This window comes from Penicillium odoratum, assembly GCF_028828045.1.
Source record: "Penicillium odoratum strain IBT 22623 chromosome Unknown utg000006l_segment0_segment0, whole genome shotgun sequence".
Lineage (NCBI taxonomy): Eukaryota > Fungi > Ascomycota > Eurotiomycetes > Eurotiales > Aspergillaceae > Penicillium > Penicillium odoratum.
The window spans coordinates 3,647,676-3,668,817 of NW_026643148.1; the positions used below are offsets into that span (position 1 = coordinate 3,647,676).

The following is a 21,142-nucleotide window of genomic DNA, read 5'->3' on the forward strand; positions in this document are numbered from 1 at the left end:
GAACCCCTGTCGTAATAATTGTATTGCTGTAATTTAAGTCATCGTCATAGCAGCGTATCATTACATGGACATATCAAGACTTGCTCTGAGGTGATATCATACGCTTCCTCGTTGTTCAAAGTATTTTAACCAGCAATCTAATCCAGTTGCACCTTTTCTACCTAAGGACAACGACCAACGGCCCTAACTCCTTCACAAATTTGTGATTCTAGCTCTGAGAGCAACATACGTATGTGCTCGTCAGCTTCGGTCGAAGAATTTCGCAAATTGCTTACCGTCGAAGAAGCAAACCAGATCTGCCTCCAATTCCACGACGGTCAGTGGCTACCAGGATGCCAGGTCATGTGGAGTGGAGTATACCGTCAACTTGTACAAAGCTGGGCCGATAGGAATGGAAAGCAGACATTAACTACGGCAATGGGGTCTTTGATGGTTCATGAGCATCCGCAATGCTTATGGTCCCGAAAATCAAGCAAGCAATGGAGCAGGTACATGAAAGGCGCATCTGCTATGTTCGCCTATCACATTGCGCAAGATGGGAATGTAGTCACCGTCCTATCACCGCCTCCTCCAGACAGATACAATCCCTACGGTGGGTCTAATTACCAGACTATTGAGGAGCCGATCCTGAAGGGAAAACTGGGGCCCAGAGTCGCAAAGATCGAAATGGTTCATCCGACTATACACGATGCCCAGGATTTCCGATATCAACTATGGCCGCAAGATAAGCAGAATACCTGGTGTGATAGGTTTGGGCACCCTTCGGCTGACATACACTGGCGCCATGTGGCAGCACACCGATTATTGCTGTAACAAGGCTAACTTGGTTATGTGAGCTTTACAAGATGTTTTTTCTACTCGACGAAAGTGAACAAAAAGTCACAGTCGCTAAACACTGAGCTTTCATCGAGCAAAGCCATTTTGGTATATCACCAAATCGGTGCAATAAGATCAGGTTTCAAAAATGATTCATTTGCTGCCTGTCGAGGCACTGCAAAATATTGCGGGACGCAAAATTTATCTTCGTCTTTCTTCTTTCAACTTTCCTCACTTGAACGGTCATGCCACGTCTGTGCTTTCGGTTTAGTTTGAGATTGGTAGTATATCTGTTTAACAAGTTAGTTTGAAATACCTAGTTGCAGTATGTAAGAAATGAAATTACCTCTTTCTTCTTGCGAAATCATCAGTTCCGCAACACAACACAGCAAGCAGCAAATGACTCATTTTTGAAACCTAGAGACTAGAGCGATGGCATATCTGGACTGCTATATAAATATATTACGATGTCGCTACGTGCTAAGAAACCACTTGACGTCACGATGACATGATGACTTGGGATTAGAGACTGAAATGTCGGAGGTAGCTGGAGATGGTGCCGTGGATTGCGGGGCACACCATGTTACAGCACTTTCCCGTAAAATACATCCGCTATGTTTTAATGCTGTATTGTAATTTACACCTACCACTTCGAAAAGCGGTCTGAAAGGCGGGGGCTTGCTTCATATCCAATCGGATTTGAAAGTCGGGAGCTTTGTTCCTACCATTTGATTGCCGTGGATTGGCTCCGATCACCCGGTAGATATCCACGACCGTTCTGATTGATCGGAAGATTTGACATAAACGCCAGAGACGACGATCAGTCCTGTGAAATCATACCCGTGTGTGACGGTACTTGCATACTCATGATGCCGCGGTTCATGGTTGCCCCTCAACCACACCTTCTCATCATTGGCCATGTATGACTTTATGTTCGGCTTGGTCTGGGTTTCCCCTGAATCCCTTATGTACATATTTCTGATATCAGAATAGTGCGTACCTGGTTGTACCAATAGTACAGGGGATTTAATTATAACGGGGGGCACGGATCCAGACTTGACGGAATCCTGGAAAAAGTGGGAACCAGCTCCACCACGTAAATTGGCTCCAAGTCCATGACAATATTTCGGATACTCGATCGCGATCGCGCAGATAATCTGATCCATGATTCTACATCTCATTTACCACTTGCCGTCCACACACATGATACACATCAGATGAAAAGGCCCACGAAGTCGGATTTCTCAGCCTGTACGAGGCGTGAGCTACGAACCTGGAGTCTTTGTTACTCCAGAGCCAATGAGAGACGCAATGACGACCAGAGGAAACGAGTCCGCCATGTTGCGGCCTGCCTCCACCGCAATTCTAGCGACCTCGAGGCCCCTTTGGCACACAGGAACGATTTAAAAACCATCCGACGATAACGGTTACAGCCTCTCATGCCGTCACCCCAAGGGGAGTTCACAGAGCCTCTCAGAGGCGCGGATCGAAGTCGAGCAGGACACCTGTGGGGTAGAATTGGATTTGTGGGATTAGGGCTAAGGTGTATATCGCCATCGGCTGCTGGCTCCCTACCTCGAATCGGAGGATACTTTGGTTAGTGGATGGAAAGAGTATACGCTGCAGGCTTGGGTGTATAAAGGGACCATCTGCAAGACATGGTCGGCCTAGAGAACGAGAGGATACTAGGTATCAGGAAGCAAGAAATCACGCCAACTTGTGGACTGAGGTATACTATGGCAACGATGGCTAGGAAGAAGGTTGGCGCGTCGCCATCGGCTGCCGACTAGAGATCCTTACAACACTGTCAGTATAGCCCGAGAGGACGGATGCGCATGTCGGTTCACAAGAAGCAGGAAGGTTGTTATGCCGTGACCCTAAGGGGACTTAGCAGAGCTGCAACTTGGCCTGGAGGGTGGGCTTAAGGAGCAAACGGGTATATGAGTGTGGGGGAAGGTTTTCGGTCCTGCTGGAACCCCAAAGGCTAAGATCTTGAAGGCAAGAGGATCTACGGACATCTAGGAATATGAGTACTAGTGAGCTGGATAAGGAGCTGGGAAAGCATGGGGGGGAATTTGCCCATCTCTCCGTTGTATTGGCTTAAAAGAACAGACTACATCTTAGTATACCAATGCAATATTATATCTGCCGGGACAACCAGCGTCTTTGAATATCGGCCACGACCGATGCAATGTTATAAATGCCAGGAGATTGGTCACAAGGCATTCCAATGCCGGAAGACCCAGAAGTGCGCAAAGTGCGCCTCGGAGGGTCATCACCACAGTCGCTGCGATCAAGAGGTTCCAAAGTGTGTTCCATGCGGTGGGCCACATGAGTCGTTTAGCAAGAATTGCCGGAAGCTCTACCCACCACGTCATGAATAAAACACTTCGAATAATCCAATTGAATGTGAGGAAGCAGGGTGCCGTGCATGAAAGCTTAATGAACGACGAACAAACCAAGGACGCAGTGGCGTTAGCGATTCAGGAACCCCCGGCGAGGAGGATTCAGGGACGACTCTTGACCACCCCAATGGGACATCACAAATGGACGAAGATGGTACCCTCCACCTGGAGGGAAGGCAGATGGGCGATCCGGAGCATGCTTTGGGTCAACAAAGATGTAGAAGCGGAGCAAGTGGCCATTGAGTCCCCGGATCTGACGGCAGCGGTCATCCGACTACCCGAACGGCTGATCTTTATAGCATCGGTCTACGTCGAAGGGGGAGATTCCTCGGCTCTGGATGACGCGTGTGGTCACCTGAGAAGGGCAATTGCGATGGTGCGGCGAGACACGGGCGCGGTGGTGGACATCATGATTATGGGAGACTTCAACCGCCATGACCAACTCTGGGGCGGAGACGAGGTGTCCTTGGGAAGACAAGGCGAAGCGGATCCAATCATTGGCCTCATGAGTGAATTTGCTCTTAGTAGCTTGCTCAAACGAGGCACGAAAACATGGCATGGCGAAGGACAGTATGGGGACTGCGAGTCCACAATTGACCTCGTCCTGGCCTCCGACAATTTGGCAGACCTGATGACCAAATGTGTAATACACGGGACTGAGCACGGCTCGGATCACCGGACGATTGAGACGGTGTTCGATGCACCGTGGTCAGCCCCGAAGCATCAGGAACGACTTCTTCTGAAGAACGCGCCATGGAAAGAGATTAATACTAGAATCGCGAGCACCCTGGCCACCACTCCGTCGGAAGGCACAGTGCAGCAGAAGACCGACCGACTGATGTCCGCAGTCTCGGATGCAGTGCATACTTTAACTCCAAGAGCGAAACCATCGCCACACGCGAAGCGGTGGTGGACAACCGACCTGACACAACTCCGTTACATATACACACACTGGCGCAATCGCGCTCGCTCGGAGCGACGGGCGGGGCGAAAAATACCTCAGCTCGAAAAGATGGCCCAGGATGCGGCAAAACAATACCATGATGCCATCCGCAAGCAAAAGAAGAAGCACTGGAATGAGTTTCTCGCAGACAACGACAATATCTGGAAAGCCGCTAAGTACCTGGAATCGGGAGAAGACGCGGCATTCGGGAAGCTACCACAACTCGTCAGAGCAGATGGGACTACCACCGCTGACCATAAGGAGCAAGCAGAAGAGCTGTTGTCCAAATTCTTTCCCCCTCTACCGGACGTGATTGAAGACGAAGGGACGAGACCACAGAGAGAGCCAGTGAGGATGCCTACGGTTGGCATGGAAGAGATCGAAAGACAGCTTTTTGCTGCTAAATCATGGAAGGCACCGGGTGAAGACGGTCTACCGGCGATAGTCTGGAAGATGACATGGCCGACTGTCAAGCACAGGGTTCTCGATTTATTCCAGGCGTCACTGGGAGAAGGCGCGTTACCGACACAATGGAGACACGCGAAGATCATACCGCTCAAGAAGCCGAATAAAGAAAATTACACTATTGCAAAGGCATGGAGGCCAATCTCGCTCCTCGCGACGCTGGGTAAGATACTGGAATCGGTGGTTGCGGAAAGGATCTCGCACGCTGTGGAGACACACGGCTTGCTCCCGACCAGCCACTTCGGCGCCCGAAAGCAACGGTCCGCGGAGCAAGCGCTTGTGCTATTGCAAGAGCAGATCTACACCGCGTGGCGTGGCCGACGGGTGTTGAGTTTGATCAGCTTCGATGTCAAAGGCGCCTACAACGGTGTGTGCAAAGAACGACTACTCCAGAGGATGAAAGCGCGAGGCATACCAGATGACTTGCTCCGGTGGGTCGAGGCATTCTGCTCAGAGCGAACGGCCACCATTCAGATCAACGGGCAGCTTTCGGAGGCCCGAAGATTGCCCCAAGCTGGCCTGCCTCAGGGCTCACCCCTATCTCCGATCCTATTCCTTTTCTTCAACGCAGACCTCGTGCAACGACAGATTGACAGCCAAGGAGGAGCGGTCGCTTTTGTGGATGATTTTACCACATGGGTGACCGGGCCAACCGCGCAGAGTAACCGGCAAGGAATCGAGGCAATTATCAATGAGGCACTCGATTGGGAAAGGAGAAGTGGAGCAACTTTTGAGGCGGAAAAGACAGCTATCATACACTTTGCTCCCAAGATGCGTAAATCGGACCATGAGTCGTTTATCATCAAGGAACAGACGGTTGTACCCAAAAGCCACGTCAAGATCCTGGGTGTCTTGATGGACACGAGACTGAAATACAAGGAACATATGGCGAGGGCCGCGTCCAAGGGCCTGGAGGCAGCGATGGAGCTTCGGCGACTTCGCGGCCTTTCCCCAGCAACGGCGCGGCAGTTATTTACATCGACGGTGGCGCCAGTTGTGGACTACGCCTCCAATGTCTGGATGCACGCGTGTAAGGACAAGGCCATGGGGCCGATCAATCGAGTCCAAAGAGTTGGAGCACAAGCCATTGTGGGGACATTCCTCACCGTCGCGACCAGCGTAGCGGAGGCGGAGGCCCACATTGCCACCGCGCGGAACCGTTTCTGGAGACGGGCCGTGAAAATGTGGACGGACATGCATACCCTTCCTGAAACAAACCCGCTCCGCAGAGGCACAGACCGGATCAGAAAGTTCAGGCCATATCATCGCTCGCCGCTGTACCAAGTGGCAGATGCGCTTAGGCACATCGACATGGAGACACTGGAAACAATTGACCCGTTCACGTTGGCCCCATGGGACGAACGCGTACAGACCAATATTGACGGACAACATGAACCCCAGACTGAAGCGGGCGGGTTGATGCAGATCGCGGTCAGCAGCTCGGCACGGAACGAGCTGGTGGGATTTGGAGTCGCAATCGAGAAACAGCCACCTCGAAATCGAAAATTGAAGCTCAAAACGTTTTCTATCACATTGGGCGCGAGGGCAGAGCAGAACCCGTTCTCTGCGGAGCTGGCAGCCATGGCACACGTGTTGAAAATGATAGTGGGAATCAAGGACTACAGGACTACGTTGCTCACAAGCAACAAGGCGGCGGTGCTCACGCTAAGAAACCCCCGACGACAGTCTGGCCAGGAGTTTGTTTGTCAGATGTACAAGTTGATGAGAAGGTTGCGGAGGAATGGAAACCGCATCGAGTTCCACTGGATCCCTACTACCGACGACAACAAGCTATTAGGTCTGGCTAAAGAACAGGCCAGAACTGCAACTCAAGAAGATGCTCTCCCACAAGAACACGTCTCGAGGATGAAGTCGACAACATTGAACATCGCACGGTCCCAAGCAGTCCCCAGCAGTGAGCTACCAGAGAACATAGGAAGACACGCAAAACGAGTAGATACCGCACTGCCAGGCAAACACACCCGGCAGTTGTATGATCGCCTAACGTGGAAAGAAGCGAGCGTACTGGCCCAACTCCGAACCGGCATGGCTAGGCTCAATGGGTATCTCAATCAAATCAATGTAGCAGAGACGGATCAATGCGATTGCGGACAAGCAAGCGAGACCGTGGAGCACTTCCTCTTCCGATGTCGGAAGTGGACTGTACACCGGACGGAACTGTTACAATGCACGCAGACTCACCGAGGAAACATATCCTTCTTCCTGGGCGGAAAACAGCCTTCTGATGATCAAAAGTGGACGCCAAACCTAGAGGCAGTACGGGCCTCCATACGTTTCGCCATTGCGACGGGCCGACTCGAGGCCACTTGAACATATCGACCAACATAACCCCCACCCCTTCTTCCGACCCTACTTACCCACCACCTCGTGCTACACATGGTAGACGCGCTTCAACTGCCGAAGATAGGATGTTGAACACTTGGAGAAGCACTTTCAAGCCAGCCTACTAACCCACTTACTAACCCACGAGAAACTCGCTGCGACACTGCTTTCTGGAAATGTTATATGTTATAAGGTTTTTTGTATGGGCTTTCAGGAGACACAGCATACACAGATGGACATGTACAGTAGATCAGTGATAGTTGCCCTTTCGGCTCAGCCGCCGGGCGTTAATGTATTGTTTGTTTGTACCCTTTTTGCCGTATTGGGTTTCAAAAGTAGCTTGAATTTTCCATCCCATTGCGAATGAGTCAAACAAAAGAGCTGGAGACTCCTCGAGCATCCGGAGATCTATCCCATCACCTTGCCGCTCTTAGATCCGAGTGACGGTTTGGGGCTCTTAACCGGCACCAGAGCTCAAGAACAGTGACACGTTGTTTGCTTTCTGTGCTGTATCTGCAGACTACTTATGCACCTACTTGTCAGAGTATATAGCCTGCCAGCCACTACTTTGTCTACTTGCTGACCATATCCTTGGTGGAAGCTAACACATGACCATGTCAATAGATGCCTCACTGGCATTTTCTGCCTTTGGGGGATGACCCACACCCCTTCTAACAACGATGAATCTTACCGGAGCGAATTGCCTGATATATGATACATCGAATCCCTAATGTCTCCCTCCTATCAGCCCAGCGGTGAGTCACGAACACGAATTGCTGGTGTTGTTCAACCAAAAGGCGGGGTCGGGCAGCTGTGCATCTGACGCGCAGTTTTCAGTGACGTATAGCTTACTTGCTGTCTCATCTTCCATCCGCTAAACCGAATAAAATTTGGTCTTTTCTATTATCTCCAAACTATGGCTAACAGAAGAAACAGAAGACACAATTCATCAAGGTCATCAACGGACAGTGATCCTGCTTCTGACCCCCCTAAGCCCACTGCCGTCATTCAAAAGAAGATGCAACATACAGAGCATCAAGATGTCGTTTTGGGTGTCATTGCTAGGTAAGAATATGAAGTTTATCTAGAATCATGGCATGGTTTCACTCTTGAGTTCCGCTCATCTTCACAAAGCCTCCACCTCAACCCCGATTACAGCGATCTCGAGATTCTTTGCCAAGATAGAGTCTTCCCAGCTCATAAGCTTGTTCTGTGTCCCAGATCCAAGTATTTTAAAAGAGCCTGTTGTGGTTCTTTCGAGGTACTGTGAATTCAGGCAGAACCTTGTGGAACCTTCAGACCGAAGCTTACGTGACTCTCTCACAGGAATCTCAAGGATCTATCACTTTGGACACTCGAAGCCCGATACTAGTCGAGAAGATGCTAGAATTTCTTTACACTGGAGATTACACAGTCAAAGATAATACGGCCGAAGTTCAGATTTTACCAAGCGATAGCGATAAATACCAGAACCAGATACATGGTATTCGGAAGAAGCTTTGCGACTCTCTCAAAAAAACCAAGATGACATGGAGAACCATCCAGCTGAAGATAATGCCGTTGGTGCAACTGTGTCACTGTCAAATCAACCTACAGCGAGTCTTATGGACCAAATTTCAGTGAACAAAAAGACTTCAGTAGCTGGCGAGGGCCCCCTAATAGGCTCCAGCGAGCAAATGGACGCTATCGACGAATCATTGACTGATTGCCACCCATGCTATTTCCATCTCCGCATGTATGGAGAAGCAGATTACTTCATGATCGAAGATCTGAAGATCAAAGCAGCGGAGAACTTTCGAGATTCATTTGAAAATTGCTCCGAAAAGCAAATCTTGGCGCAGGCAATCAAGGAACTATATTCAACAAATGCCGACTACCGAGATATTAGGAAGCTAGCGAAGGGACTGATTGTGAAAAACCTGCGAGAACTTCAAGGAGGGCTGACCCCGGGGATCGATTACGATCTCTTGAAAGCATATCCAGCGTTTGCTGCTGAATTATGTATAGCGACTATGGAAGAGTATTTGAGTATGTCGTCCAGCCTCAGACAAGCGCTACCCCTTTCCACAGTCGCATACAAGCCATTCGAATTCAAGAAATTCGAATACCAATGGGGCAAATGAGAGTATGGGAAAAGTGAGACTGAAGAAAGGATGGTCTCGAGAAAACCTCCATCAGTCATATCAATTATCCATTCTTGACATCTGGAGATATGGCCTTGCTTGAGTCAACAGAATCATTCGATGTTGTATTTGAAGAACACATACTGAAGAAGAAGATACCATTTAATACTGCAAATAGAGTATGTGAGCGAGCTTCATGAGCCTTCATACCGAACAACTCAAGATAAGGACTAGCGTGATCTGGGTACAAGTCGAGAAATACATTTGTTTTCGCAGAAAGTACATACAGTACTTCAGGAAGCTTCTCAATGCACCTGGGAAATTTTTGCGTCCCTAGCGCTTTCTGCATTCAGATGGGCTGTGTCTATTCTGTCTTGCCTTGATACATTCAAAACGACTTTAGTTCTCGATCGGCTTGTCTGTACAGTACAAATGGATAGTGTGCAAATCGCATTTCTGATAATATCAGTCCCGAAAAGCAGCAAAGACAAACATCAGGTATAGAATCGTAGTCCTTGGGCGCCCCTTGACCATTCAGCTCAGTAGTTCCAGGGACCCAGTATTCGAGACTCTCTGAATCCGACAACTAGCATTGGCCGAAGACCGGCTTGTGGTGTCAATCATCGATGTATGTTGTCCCGGGCGGGTCAAAATAAGAGGCGTAGTACGACAATCAATGTAGCATGGCTGCAGTACACTCCAGTGGAAATATTTTGAGTGGGCGAAGGTTTAGACCCTGAAAATTCGATCATCAACAAGTAAGGCGACTTACTCAGAGCATAGCATAATCTTCGGCCTCTGTTCTGAATCAACAGCCAATGCAGATGGTGATGAAGGTGCATGCTGTCGCAGTCGAGCGATGATCGCTGCTCACCGTTTCAACTGTTGAAAGCACGGTCGTTGAGACAATGTTGAACGTTGATCAACGCTCTTCAGACAAATAAAAATAAAATAAAAGATAACCAAGAAAAATAACATAATTTTTTCTTGTTTTAAAATTGCAGAAAATTACCTGATCCGCCCTTGAGATGACCGTTCATTTTTCACCGGACTGTACTTGGATATTGTCTGGCCCGTCACTTCAGTAAGTCGAGGTTCAACAGGCCTGACTTTGCACAGGCAACTTCGAAGCCCCCGAAAACAATGGCCCCCAAAAAGCGATAGACAGAAAAGATATCATCACGGCAATACAAAGCGGGCGGTAACAAGATCAGTCAAAAGACCTATAAATATGGCCTCCTTCCCTGGTTCTCTGTCGAAACAATTCTCTTCCTTACTACATTCGACGGATTCTGTCAAGCTGAAACCAAGATGCCTACCTGCAGCAGACTCATAAGTCCCTTTTCTTTGACCCCAGACTCTTGCCATTATTGATATTCATTGTGCCCATTCAAGCCACCAAGTCACCTGCCTCTCTCTACCCACCGGTGGTTCAGTCCGCTGTACCCGTCTTCATGCCTGCGGGCCAGAGCTCGAGCCTTGACTGGCGACACTCCTTTGGTGAGTGCTGTATCCATGTGCCTTGTCGAGTGGAGCTAACATCGTGACTACTGACTAGCATCTTGAGCACAAGATAGCAGATGAGGCATCCTGCAGGTAAGTCCCTTGTTAGCCCCATACCCGTTGGCCAGTGCTGAAACTCCCCATGTTACGACCACTCAGGTCTATACCACAGCCCCAAGTCAGCACTCCAAAGTTATACAACTACCTGTCAGTCACACCGATAACAATCCTCATGAGACGAACATGAGTTCCACTGTTGTCATGTGCTTGCCAAACAGTGCCTCCAGCGAGATCATCTGCGAGACCTCTGAGGATCAAACACGGCCATCATTAAGCCCTTTCCGTGCACATGTCGCCGTTATCCTGAATGAATGATGTTCTGATAGTGTCTCAAGCAAGACTACTCATGCACTTCATCGCGGCCACAGATCTCGTGCGGCTGGATGAGGGTTGAAATATGTACGCCTGCTCGGTGCTTCTGCCCCATCACCACCTATTCATCGTCAGCCATGATCGTGGCTAGAGAACAGACAGACCAAACCGACCTCATGGACCTAAAAGAGGGAACATGCGTTGGGTCGGTTGGAGTTGGGACTTGTCTCCCCAAGACGACCCTTTTACTGTCTTGGCAGTGTCGTCCGTCGTTGGTGCAGGGTGAGACGAGATAACAAAACCGTGAGTGAGCCCACATTATGAGACACATGCTGACTATCTTGCAGAGTCACTAGCCAAGACAAGGCGAGACATGTCGTGCAGCTGAACGAGGCTTGCACCGTCGCCACCTTTTCCATGAAGCGATGTGTCTCGCTTTGGAAAACGTGCCGAAGTGTAGAAGTCGACATGAATTAGGCTTGCCCGATCACTCCACTCTTTCGCCTCACCCACTGATGCCCCCTTTTTGAGAACATCACTCTATATCTCTGGGAAGTTGAGGCAGCCATGCGACCAATATACCGGCCGCCAACACACGGTGCATGGTAAGGTGATGAAGCCTCAGTCTGTGGATTTCGAGGAACCCTTTCATGGTGGGACCGGCTTCCTCACCTGCGGAGGGTGCGAGTCAGAAGAATGCGGGAAGTCCATCCGATGGGTGGACAGATCTTGCTTTTCGGGACAGACGTCAATCGCCATGGACCAGTCCAAGAAGAAGGCCATGGAGCAATCAGACCTGCCACAAGGCTTGTCGCTTTCTGCTTTGCTCCTCCCCCTGCCAATCTGGTGGAAGCCATTGTCACCAGAGGTTAGAGTCATCGCTTTCGACGACAGTGATTCTTTCGAAGAGATATGCGGCTGTCTGCAACAGCAGATCGCAGGCATATCGTTCATCAATCTTGTGGAGAGTCAGCGACAGAGCCTGGTTTTTGCGGCCCAGCAACGAATGAAGCGACCATCGCCCCCGCTAACCAATCGTTGCGTTCCCTTCTGCCTCTTACAACTGCGCGAGACGTCTCCATTGGTAGCTCGCCAGATTTATGCCTCCTGAGCGCATCAAAAGTCGTGATCCATTGTGCATGTGTTGCCCTACTGGGTGCTACCACTGGGCCAGGAAAGTCATTCGAACCGTTCTGCGTGGCGTAATAGAAGCGGCTTTGGGCAGACTCGTTGATACAGCGCTCGTCATCGCCGAGGGAGGAATGGGCACGACCTGGATTTGCGAGCCTGTATCTTGAGCATAGCATCATATGCGGACAGACCCCTCTGTTTTCACAGGCCCCTGATGCCCAAGATAAGTACCAAACCTTTGATCTTCGGTGTCGGTGCTCACTGCTCACTGACACGGATCATACACCTCCCGAACGATGAAATCATCCAACTCCGTCACGCTGTTGATATCGCCATCACTCGTGCCTATCAGCTAGGGTCAAAGTCACAAATCTCAACCGCATCACCATATCCCGCACGTTTGACACCTATGAACCTGGCCACCAAGCCGACCAAACTTTGCCTCTCCTGGCTTCTTTCAAATATGACAGCATGAAAACTTTGTCTTGTGCAGCTATGTCCCGGCCAGCCCAATACCACACGAGACTGCGCTGAACACCGAACTTGCGGCCAGCCCAATCCATACTCAACCGCCTCAGGTTAACACTACAAGGGTGGTACAACTGTCAGCCCGGTACCTGGATAGGTGAGTCAGGGGTCGTTTCTTGATTCAGTCACTAATACCGTGCCCAGTGGGACATGCCTCAGGCACACGTCGAGCAAATGATCCATGCTTCAGGCTACGACAGACTGCCACCTTGCAGCCCATCTTGTATCAATGCACACTCGGCCAATATTTCGCGAGAGTTGAAAATGATATCACTGTACCAGACAAGTCTACAAACCCATTCCGCCATGGACAAAGAGATATGGTGGAGCAATATATGTACGGGCTGAAGAGTTGTGAGATCGAGGATGATAAATTGTGAGTGGCCCCATATCGCCGGATGTATACTGACATCTTTGGAACAGTCTTTGAACCGTCACCCGTCAAGTGCGTTATATTGTAACGACACAATGTGCACATACTCGCTATCCTCGAATAACACATCCTTCCCGCGGGGAAGATCATCACTCGACATGAACATAGCAGTGGCAGACGAAAGTCTGTGGTATTAGGCTGCTCAGAAATCGGCGCGACTGCAGCACGCTTGATCAGCACGATCAGTGTAGCAATCTCTTCGATGAATCCGGTAATGCGGCCAGCCCATTTGGCGAGAGACATGGGCTCCTCGCTTGAGCATACCGAGTGACGGGGATGCCGTCTCGACATGGACACGCGAGCTCGGCGGCATGCAATCAATTGCGGTGAAATGGCAGTTCCGCCATCGCCTCAAGGTCAAATGCCGACACCGAGTATCCCTCGCCAATGCCGACTACTTGGGAGTATCAGTGTCCAACTTCCAACCGAGATGCCAATTATGAAGACCGCATTCACACTACACATGGCTGGCCGGGTGATCAATGGCGAACAACCTATATACCATGCACTCCTGCTTGGTTTTCCCGGTAGCAGCCCTCATCACGTAAACTGGGGTGGGGATCCGAGACGGGGATCATCACAAATACCGTCGGCCCTCAAGCCCAAATATTGAGCATTGGCTCTTTTGCCAGGCTTTCCAAAAGGTCACCTGGCGATTGGGCAGTGCCAGAATGAGTTTGTTCGATTTGACTGCACCCTTAATCCACCCTCCAATCGCCAGTCAAAATGCTGATCAGTCATCGGATAAATGTGAGTCAAAGGTCCCTTTTCTGATCTGTGAGCTAACGTATGCCCAACAGATTTTGTCTCGATGAAACCCAAAGCACGCCATCACCGTCGCGGGCATTTGACTGCCTTGTTTCGGATATGCAGCTCATTTCAAAGTACGCGTTGTCGGTTTCTCAAACGAAAGGGCATGCTGAGCGACATGCTCACGAAGGACTGACCGCCACGGTTGGCTGGTTCAAGTCAGTGCCATGGCTGGACTTGGTCGGTCTTGAGTCAGCTTTGTGGGAGTTTGCTTGTGGGAGTTGGCTTGTGGGAATGGGCTCGTGGGAGTTGGCTTGTGGGAGTTGGCTTGTGGGAGTTGGCTTGTGGGAGTTGGCTTGTGGGAGTTGGCTTGTGGGAGTTGGCTTGTGGGAGTTGGCTTGTGGGAGTTGGCTCGTGGGCATCGATTTGTGGGAATCGGCTTGTGGAAGTTAGCTTGTGGGCATCGGTACGTGAAAAGCGGCTCGTGGGAGTGGGCTCGTGGGTATTGATATGTGGGATTCGGCTCGTGGAAGTGGTTCGATTAGGACTAGGGGGAAAATACCTCTGCTCGAGGTATGCTTCATAGCCTTTCTTGTCGGCTACAGCTCTGATATCAACTAAGAGAAAGAGAGAGAGGCCCAGCGCGATCTTGAAAGATTGACTAGAGCGAGCATTGATTGAGTCGAAACTTGGACACCGTCAGAGCAACTGCGTGGTCTGTAATATCTACCGGACTTCATCAGAGGATCAAACATAAGGTAAAGCCGAGTGTTACAAGCGGTGAGATCCGATGTCGACTGACTTATTTCAAAGGGCCACTGTCATGTGCAGACCAACTCCGCCGGACGTCGCGTAAACAACACTGCAACGCGCGTCTGGGACGGCCTCACCGCCTTTGTCGTCGCGTCAGACTGTGGACGGGAACGCCAGTCCAACCTCTCTCGCTTTGGAGACACCAGGCTGATTTCCATCCATGAGGGTGCGAGTGCCGACACCATTCGACATTCTTGCTCGACAAGCAGCTCAGCTTGCGAATGTTTATCATTCTTGGCGACCCTGCCTCCCTGCTGCGCGACCGACTATTACCGATCTACGTACACTGCAGTAGTCGAGCGAATATGCATTCCAGGCTGATCCAGTCGGCATTTGCGGTGACATGCAAGCAGATGCCGTCACCATGTCCTCGGTCCGGTCGAGAGAAGACGATACTCGAAACTTGAGTAGAGGTTCAACAAAGGGATTCATTTCATGCAATGAGAATCTTGATGGATGTGCTCTCTTCATGGGCTGATTGGACGTAACTATCATGCGGCACGTATGACATTGCGCCCGCTGATACTTGGTCTTTTGTCGGTGGAGCGACATGTTCAAGGGTGGGTGAGATGAAGCCACATCTGCCCAGCTATGCAGTGCAGTCTGCGAGCTCGGCAACTTTGGCTCAACCCAAGCCCTTCAGAAGCCTTCCGTACTGATCTTGTCAGTCGTTCTGAGGTCTGGGAGGTCTCAGATAACCAAATTCCGCCGTCCCTCCCAGTATCGGTCAAATTGCGGTTCTGCTCGAGCTATTCAAAGTGATTGGAGGTCTCGAAATGCTTGTGTCCTCTCAAACGGCTGTCACGTGACACGTGCTACGGCCCCGATGCTGCTGAAGAGAAGTCGATTTGAGCTTCCAAAAATCCATGCCCATTTTATTGGCGAATCGAAAAGTTCAGAGAATTTGGTTCTCGGTGGTATCGGTTTTGCCCAGGAATTCAGTCTGCTAGGTGTGGGGATCTATGAAGAGGAAGCTATCATTGTGTAAGGCTACCCGTCGAACTGCCATGGCAGAACAAAGAAGGGGTCTTGCGCATTGGTGCTTGATATCTAGCTCCGTTGCCTGTCATTGAGGTACAACAGTGGGAGTTGCGCTACAGTGATGTGGTGTGAGATGCGAGCTCGCCGTCTCTACGTTGCATCATGACGGCACGCGTCCACATCGCAGTCTTGAGCATCTAATCATGTAGCTATCTCTTTCATCCCGATGGGCAGCTTTGCGTCGCTGTGTAGCTGATGTCTTGCGATGCATTGCTCCCACAAGGCTTCGAATCACGCGTGAGCTGCTGACTCACGAAGCAAGACTGCAAGGCTCTTTCGTGGCATTCTCAAGTGCTTTCATCTAGTTCTAAGACGAGTGCTCGTCATGCTGGGCAAAGTCTAGGCCGGTGATGCAGGGCTCATTATGCTTTCGTCCTGCATGCTGCTTTTTCAACCGCCTGCGTAATTCCCTGATAACACTCGATAATGTATCCTTTTCGTAGACTGATGACTGCTGCTTGTGGAACACATGCGGTATATCATAGCGTTCGATGGCCGGGATGGTAGCCTTGTCAGTGTGTGGGACAGGGGAAGCTCGCAACGTAGACGTACACAAAGGATGTGAATGGTGTCATTTCATCGGATCTAGGGCTCACGCGCAGTGATGTGGGACTCAACGGTCGGGCTGCTGAGCATTAGTTTCATGTTTGTATCATACGTGGTCGACTTTGAATCAACTTGATCCCAATTGTCTCATGATGTGTCGCAGTCGTACTCAGAGGAGACTGGTGTAGTAGACTTATTGGTCATATTTTTGTGAGACCGCTAGAAATCCCAGTCACGCATGCGATTTAGATGTCATACAGTAGTATACGTAGTGCTAAAAAAAAATGTTGTTCGTTCATTGGAGGTGTCATATACTGTACACATGTGGTATATATATCGGGAAGTTTGAGCCGAGTGGATTCTTGGTGTAGATTACTGGGATTTTTGACGTGATGTAGCTTTCCGTATGGAATATAATTATCGACCGTATGTCAAAACTCTGTTACTTGTCCGGGAGGACTTGACAACCACTGTTGGCCTATGAGAGAAATACAGTGCTGTGGGCGGGATCTTCCTCCAAGTCGGACGGAGCGTGCGCGAGGGAAGACACACCGCCTGAGCGCCTCACCCCGTTTGACAACGACGCGTCCAGACTCCATTGACAGTCTGCTCATCGACGCATCGGCACCGTCATCATCGACAAATTGTCTTCAGTGCTGGCCACGATTTTACAGGCTGGTCACCGTTTCCAGGCTGGTCACCGTTTCAAGCTGGTCACCGTTTCAAGCTGGTCACCGTTCATGAAGTCGTGCTCGATTGTTTACCAACGCTCATTCAACTGTTAGCATAGCCAACTGTTAAAAAGCCGGTGAACTGTTTGGAAAGCCGGTCAACTGTTGAGGAAGCCGTTTAACCGTTTAGACAGCCGGCTCAACTGTTTACCAGAGCAGACTCAACTGTCTACACACGCTCATTCAACTGTTGATGAGAACAGTTCAACTATTTACCAGGCTCGGCTCAACTATTTATCAGAGCAGACTCAACTATTTACGCACGCTCATGCAACGGTTCACGACGCTCAGTCAACTATCACCGAAGCAGGCTGGTTGCCACCATGGACTATTGATCACCGCATCTACCCGTCACCACCAAAGCCAACCTCAACAGTCATCTTGGGTTTCCAGACTTCTGAGACACACGTGAATAATGCGTTCTTGCCCAAATGTGATGATCTTTGACCGAGCGACCAGCCTGGATGTGTGTGTATACATGCTCTACGTGTGTATACATCTTGTGAGATCGGATTCTGGACTTGATACTACAATGCACGGCGAATTCGGTAAGAGCAAAATTCTGGGTTTGTTCGTTCTCTATACAACGTTATCTAGAAGTGAAAACAGGCTCTGAATGCGCTCTCCTGGCCCTACTGCCAGTCTCTTCGCCCATGGCCTGAGCCTACACAAGTGAACTATCGATGTTGGCGCAGGTCTTGGCTTCTTCAACTGCAGAGCGAGAGTTGAATACTGGTCCCTAGCACCACGTAGAGGTGCCTGCACTTTGCTAGAGTTCCTTGGTGTCGCAGCTGTCCCCTGCGGAGCACTTGGTTTCGCAGAGCATCGTACTGCGGAGTCCCTTGGTGTCGCAGCTGTCCCCTGCGGAGCACTTGGTTTCGCAGAGCATCGTACTGCGGAGTCCCTTGGTGTCGCAGCTGTCCCCTGCGGAGCACTTGATTTCGCAGAGCATCGTACTGCGGAGTCCCTTGGTTTCGCAGCTGTCCCCTGCGGAGCACTTGGTTTCGCAGAGCATCGTACTGCGGAGTCCCTTGGTGTCGCAGCTGTCCCCTGCGGAGAACTTGTTAACGCAGCGGTCTCCTGCGGGTCTCGATTGTCATCACAGCGTCCCCCTGCGGAGTTCACTTGGTAACGCAGCGCCCCCCTGCGAGGAACAGTTGATCACGCAGAGCCTATCCTGCGAGGAACAGTTGCTAACGCAGAGCCTATCCTGCGAGGCATATTGATGACGCAGACCTATCCTGCGGGGTGGACTTGTTCTCGCAGCGCCCTCCTGCGAGGCATATTGATGACGCAGACCTATCCTGCGGGGTGGACTTGTTCTCGCAGCGCCCTCCTGCGAGGCATATTGATGACGCAGACCTATCCTGCGGGGTGGACTTGTTCTCGCAGCGCCCTCCTGCGAGGCATATTGATGACGCAGACCTATCCTGCGGGGTGGACTTGTTCTCGCAGCGCCCTCCTGCGAGGCATATTGATGACGCAGACCTATCCTGCGGGGTGGACTTGTTCTCGCAGCGCCCTCCTGCGAGGCATATTGATAACGCAGACCTATCCTGCGGGGTGGACTTGTTCTCGCAGCGCCCTCCTGCGAGGCATATTGATGACGCAGACCTATCCTGCGGGGTGGACTTGTTCTCGCAGCGCCCTCCTGCGAGGCATATTGATAACGCAGACCTATCCTGCGGGGTGGACTTGTTCTCGCAGCGCCCTCCTGCGAGGCATATTGATAACGCAGACCTATCCTGCGAAGCATGTTTGGTGACGCAGAGCTTGTACTGCGGACCCGTGGCCACGGAGACCCCCAAGCCTGCAGACAAGAGATGGAAACCATGACACACGGGAGTGTGAGGAGGAAAGTCCTGATTTATTTTGGGCCGGAAATCTCGCGCCTTTTATGTCAAGTCGGCTACGTCTCTTCACAGATACCCCCTGCGCAAATTCATAGCAACGGCCACTGATTTGGGAGGGCATTGGAAAAGTTACATGGAAATCTTTGGCCAGGAGACACACCCCCCATGGATCCGTGGTTGGCCATGTTGCCAGGGGTAACTAGCCCTTGGTTCCATCACACCGACCATGTAGACTGTTCATTTCTCGCGATGGGTTACATTGGCAACTGGGTACCAGAATTGATGCAATGGATTCCATGGATACGATCGCTGTGGCAATGAAATTGCGTTACATTGCAAGTTGCGATAGATGTATTACAATACAATATTCAAAGAAGGCTAAACGCAATGACCGCAAGTGCAGTCATGGGTACTATTGCCATTAGTGTCGCGCATCGATCATGAGCAGCTGCAGCGCACGTTTTCCTTGTTTTCGCCAGACTCTGAGAAACCAAACAGTGGTATTCAGCAAGATGCACGAAGGACTGGACCTTAGACCAACCCACGTGCTACTTAAGGTTTAAGGTGCCGGCCGATCATTTCGATCTCGCCGTCCCACTTTCCACCTCTCATATGCACTTTCTTCCTGACAATGCTTTGGCCATTGGTAAACTCCTGATGAGAAGGTAAACTTCGGATAAGGTCAATCAATTGCTACGAATACTACAAAGTATCGTCTTGTTCATCTCTGTTATCGACGCGCGTGGCAGGGCAAACTTGAGAGTTCAGGAGTAACTTTCCATTTACCCTGGTAAGTACCCGGGCAAGACTTTGGCTGATCTGCGGGCCTTGCTCCTACCGCTCGAACTTACCGGCCACGGACCCGCTGCGCTCTTTCTAACAACCTTGATTGGTGAGGTGTCCGCAGTCCACCATGACTCACCCCAACACACCTGACCAATCAGGCGCCAGTCCGTTCTCAAGGAAGGCGTCGATCACTTTCTAAAATTGCCATGTGGCGCAAGACCCACTGTCGATGTAACATCCTGGACCAGGAGCCATGGAACTTCATCCTTGACCAGACTTACAAACTAGCTCTAGAAACTTGTCTTTATCTTCTCATTTGATATTGATAGCGAGCTAGTGTACATACGCTGCCCATAATATGTTCTCTGCGAGCGCATAGATAAGACACCTGATAGCTGGGAATAAAGTTATGTCTCAAGAACATTCTCAATTGCTAATGTATCATGGCCTGCCTGACCTAAATCTCTATCTCATAATTGCCCTTCGCACATGTTTGGAGCAGGAATGTGACTTGCATCGTGGCACGCGGGCTTAAGGCAACCGAGTTCTGACGGTCGCAAATTGCTTTCTCACTCGAGGTAACGCAGTGATTCCATCGACACCTCACATTTTTTGTTCAAACGAAGCCGAGTTACTCGATCAGCTCGATATTGAAAGTCTTCACGGCATGCGAAAGATTGGATTGACCCCTTGATCTCGATCGACCCTGACTTTGGACCGCGAGAGCAGACACTTGTGGATCTTGACGTTGTTGGGCTGATCGCAGGCATGGAGCTTCGCAGCCAACATGAGGGGCGTCTCTCCCAGATGATCGGGACAATCGACATCAATCAGCTCCCCTTTCGCAGGGCTTGCAACAGCATGAAGGTCTCCGTACATCACAGCCAGGTGCAGGATGGTTTGGCCGCGGTGATCCTTCTGGTTGATTTTGGCCCGACGATCACGCAAGAGGATTTTCAAAATCTCATACTGTTGGTATTCCAAAGCCACCAGGAGTGGCTGCTGGACTTTTTGATCTTGACTTTAGAACTCAATATCTTTCTGACGGAGCAGCTGTCGTACGATTGAAACACTGCCTTGCGTGATAGCCATCGACAGCGCAGTCTGACCGTAAGCATTGCATTGAGAGGCACGAAGATTATCATACTCCAACAGAAGATCCACTGCCGCGTGATCCCCCGCTTGCACGGCAAGCATCAAGGGCGTGTGTCTTCCATGTATCGTGCTGATTTCCGTCGTGCACGTGCAGAGGTACTTTTGGAGCGCATCGGGCTGAGAATTGTTGCTCCAGTGGAGGGTTAGGGTAGGATAAAGCGAGTGACATGGTGGTGGTGAAGATAGATGTATTGGACGAGATATGAGGGGTGATGTGTAATTATGTTGAGAAACGTGAAACGAAGGCCTTGGGAGTTTCATTTTATATGCTAGCAAAATGATCAACCCCTAGTCGAGTAATTAGAGTCCATAGACTCGTCTTTTGTTCATAGCATTTCTGAGTTCAAATGCCGCACAGACAAATGCAGATCGTGAATGTTGCTTCACAGTATTTGTTTCCAGAGT

General features: G+C 50.4%; 3 protein-coding genes across 3 annotated transcripts; all 3 read left to right on the forward strand.

The window, feature by feature from the left end:
* Positions 1–231: 231 nt before the first annotated feature.
* Positions 232–813, forward strand: N7520_009743 (uncharacterized protein; the record flags this gene model as incomplete). The annotated part of the gene is made up of 1 exon (XM_057143677.1): positions 232–813. The coding sequence occupies one exon, from the start codon at positions 232–234 to the stop codon at positions 811–813; it is 582 nt and encodes a 193-aa protein (XP_056992965.1).
* Positions 814–7,702: 6,889 nt separating this feature from the next.
* On the forward strand, positions 7,703–8,041 carry N7520_009744 (uncharacterized protein; the record flags this gene model as incomplete). Its single annotated transcript, XM_057143678.1, has 2 exons — positions 7,703–7,785; positions 7,927–8,041. 2 exons carry the CDS (start codon positions 7,703–7,705, stop codon positions 8,039–8,041), a joined length of 198 nt encoding a protein of 65 aa, XP_056992966.1.
* Positions 8,042–8,501: 460 nt separating this feature from the next.
* N7520_009745 (uncharacterized protein) lies at positions 8,502–9,095 on the forward strand (the record flags this gene model as incomplete). The annotated part of the gene is made up of 1 exon (XM_057143679.1): positions 8,502–9,095. The coding sequence occupies one exon, from the start codon at positions 8,502–8,504 to the stop codon at positions 9,093–9,095; it is 594 nt and encodes a 197-aa protein (XP_056992967.1).
* Between the last annotated feature and the right edge of the window lie 12,047 nt (positions 9,096–21,142).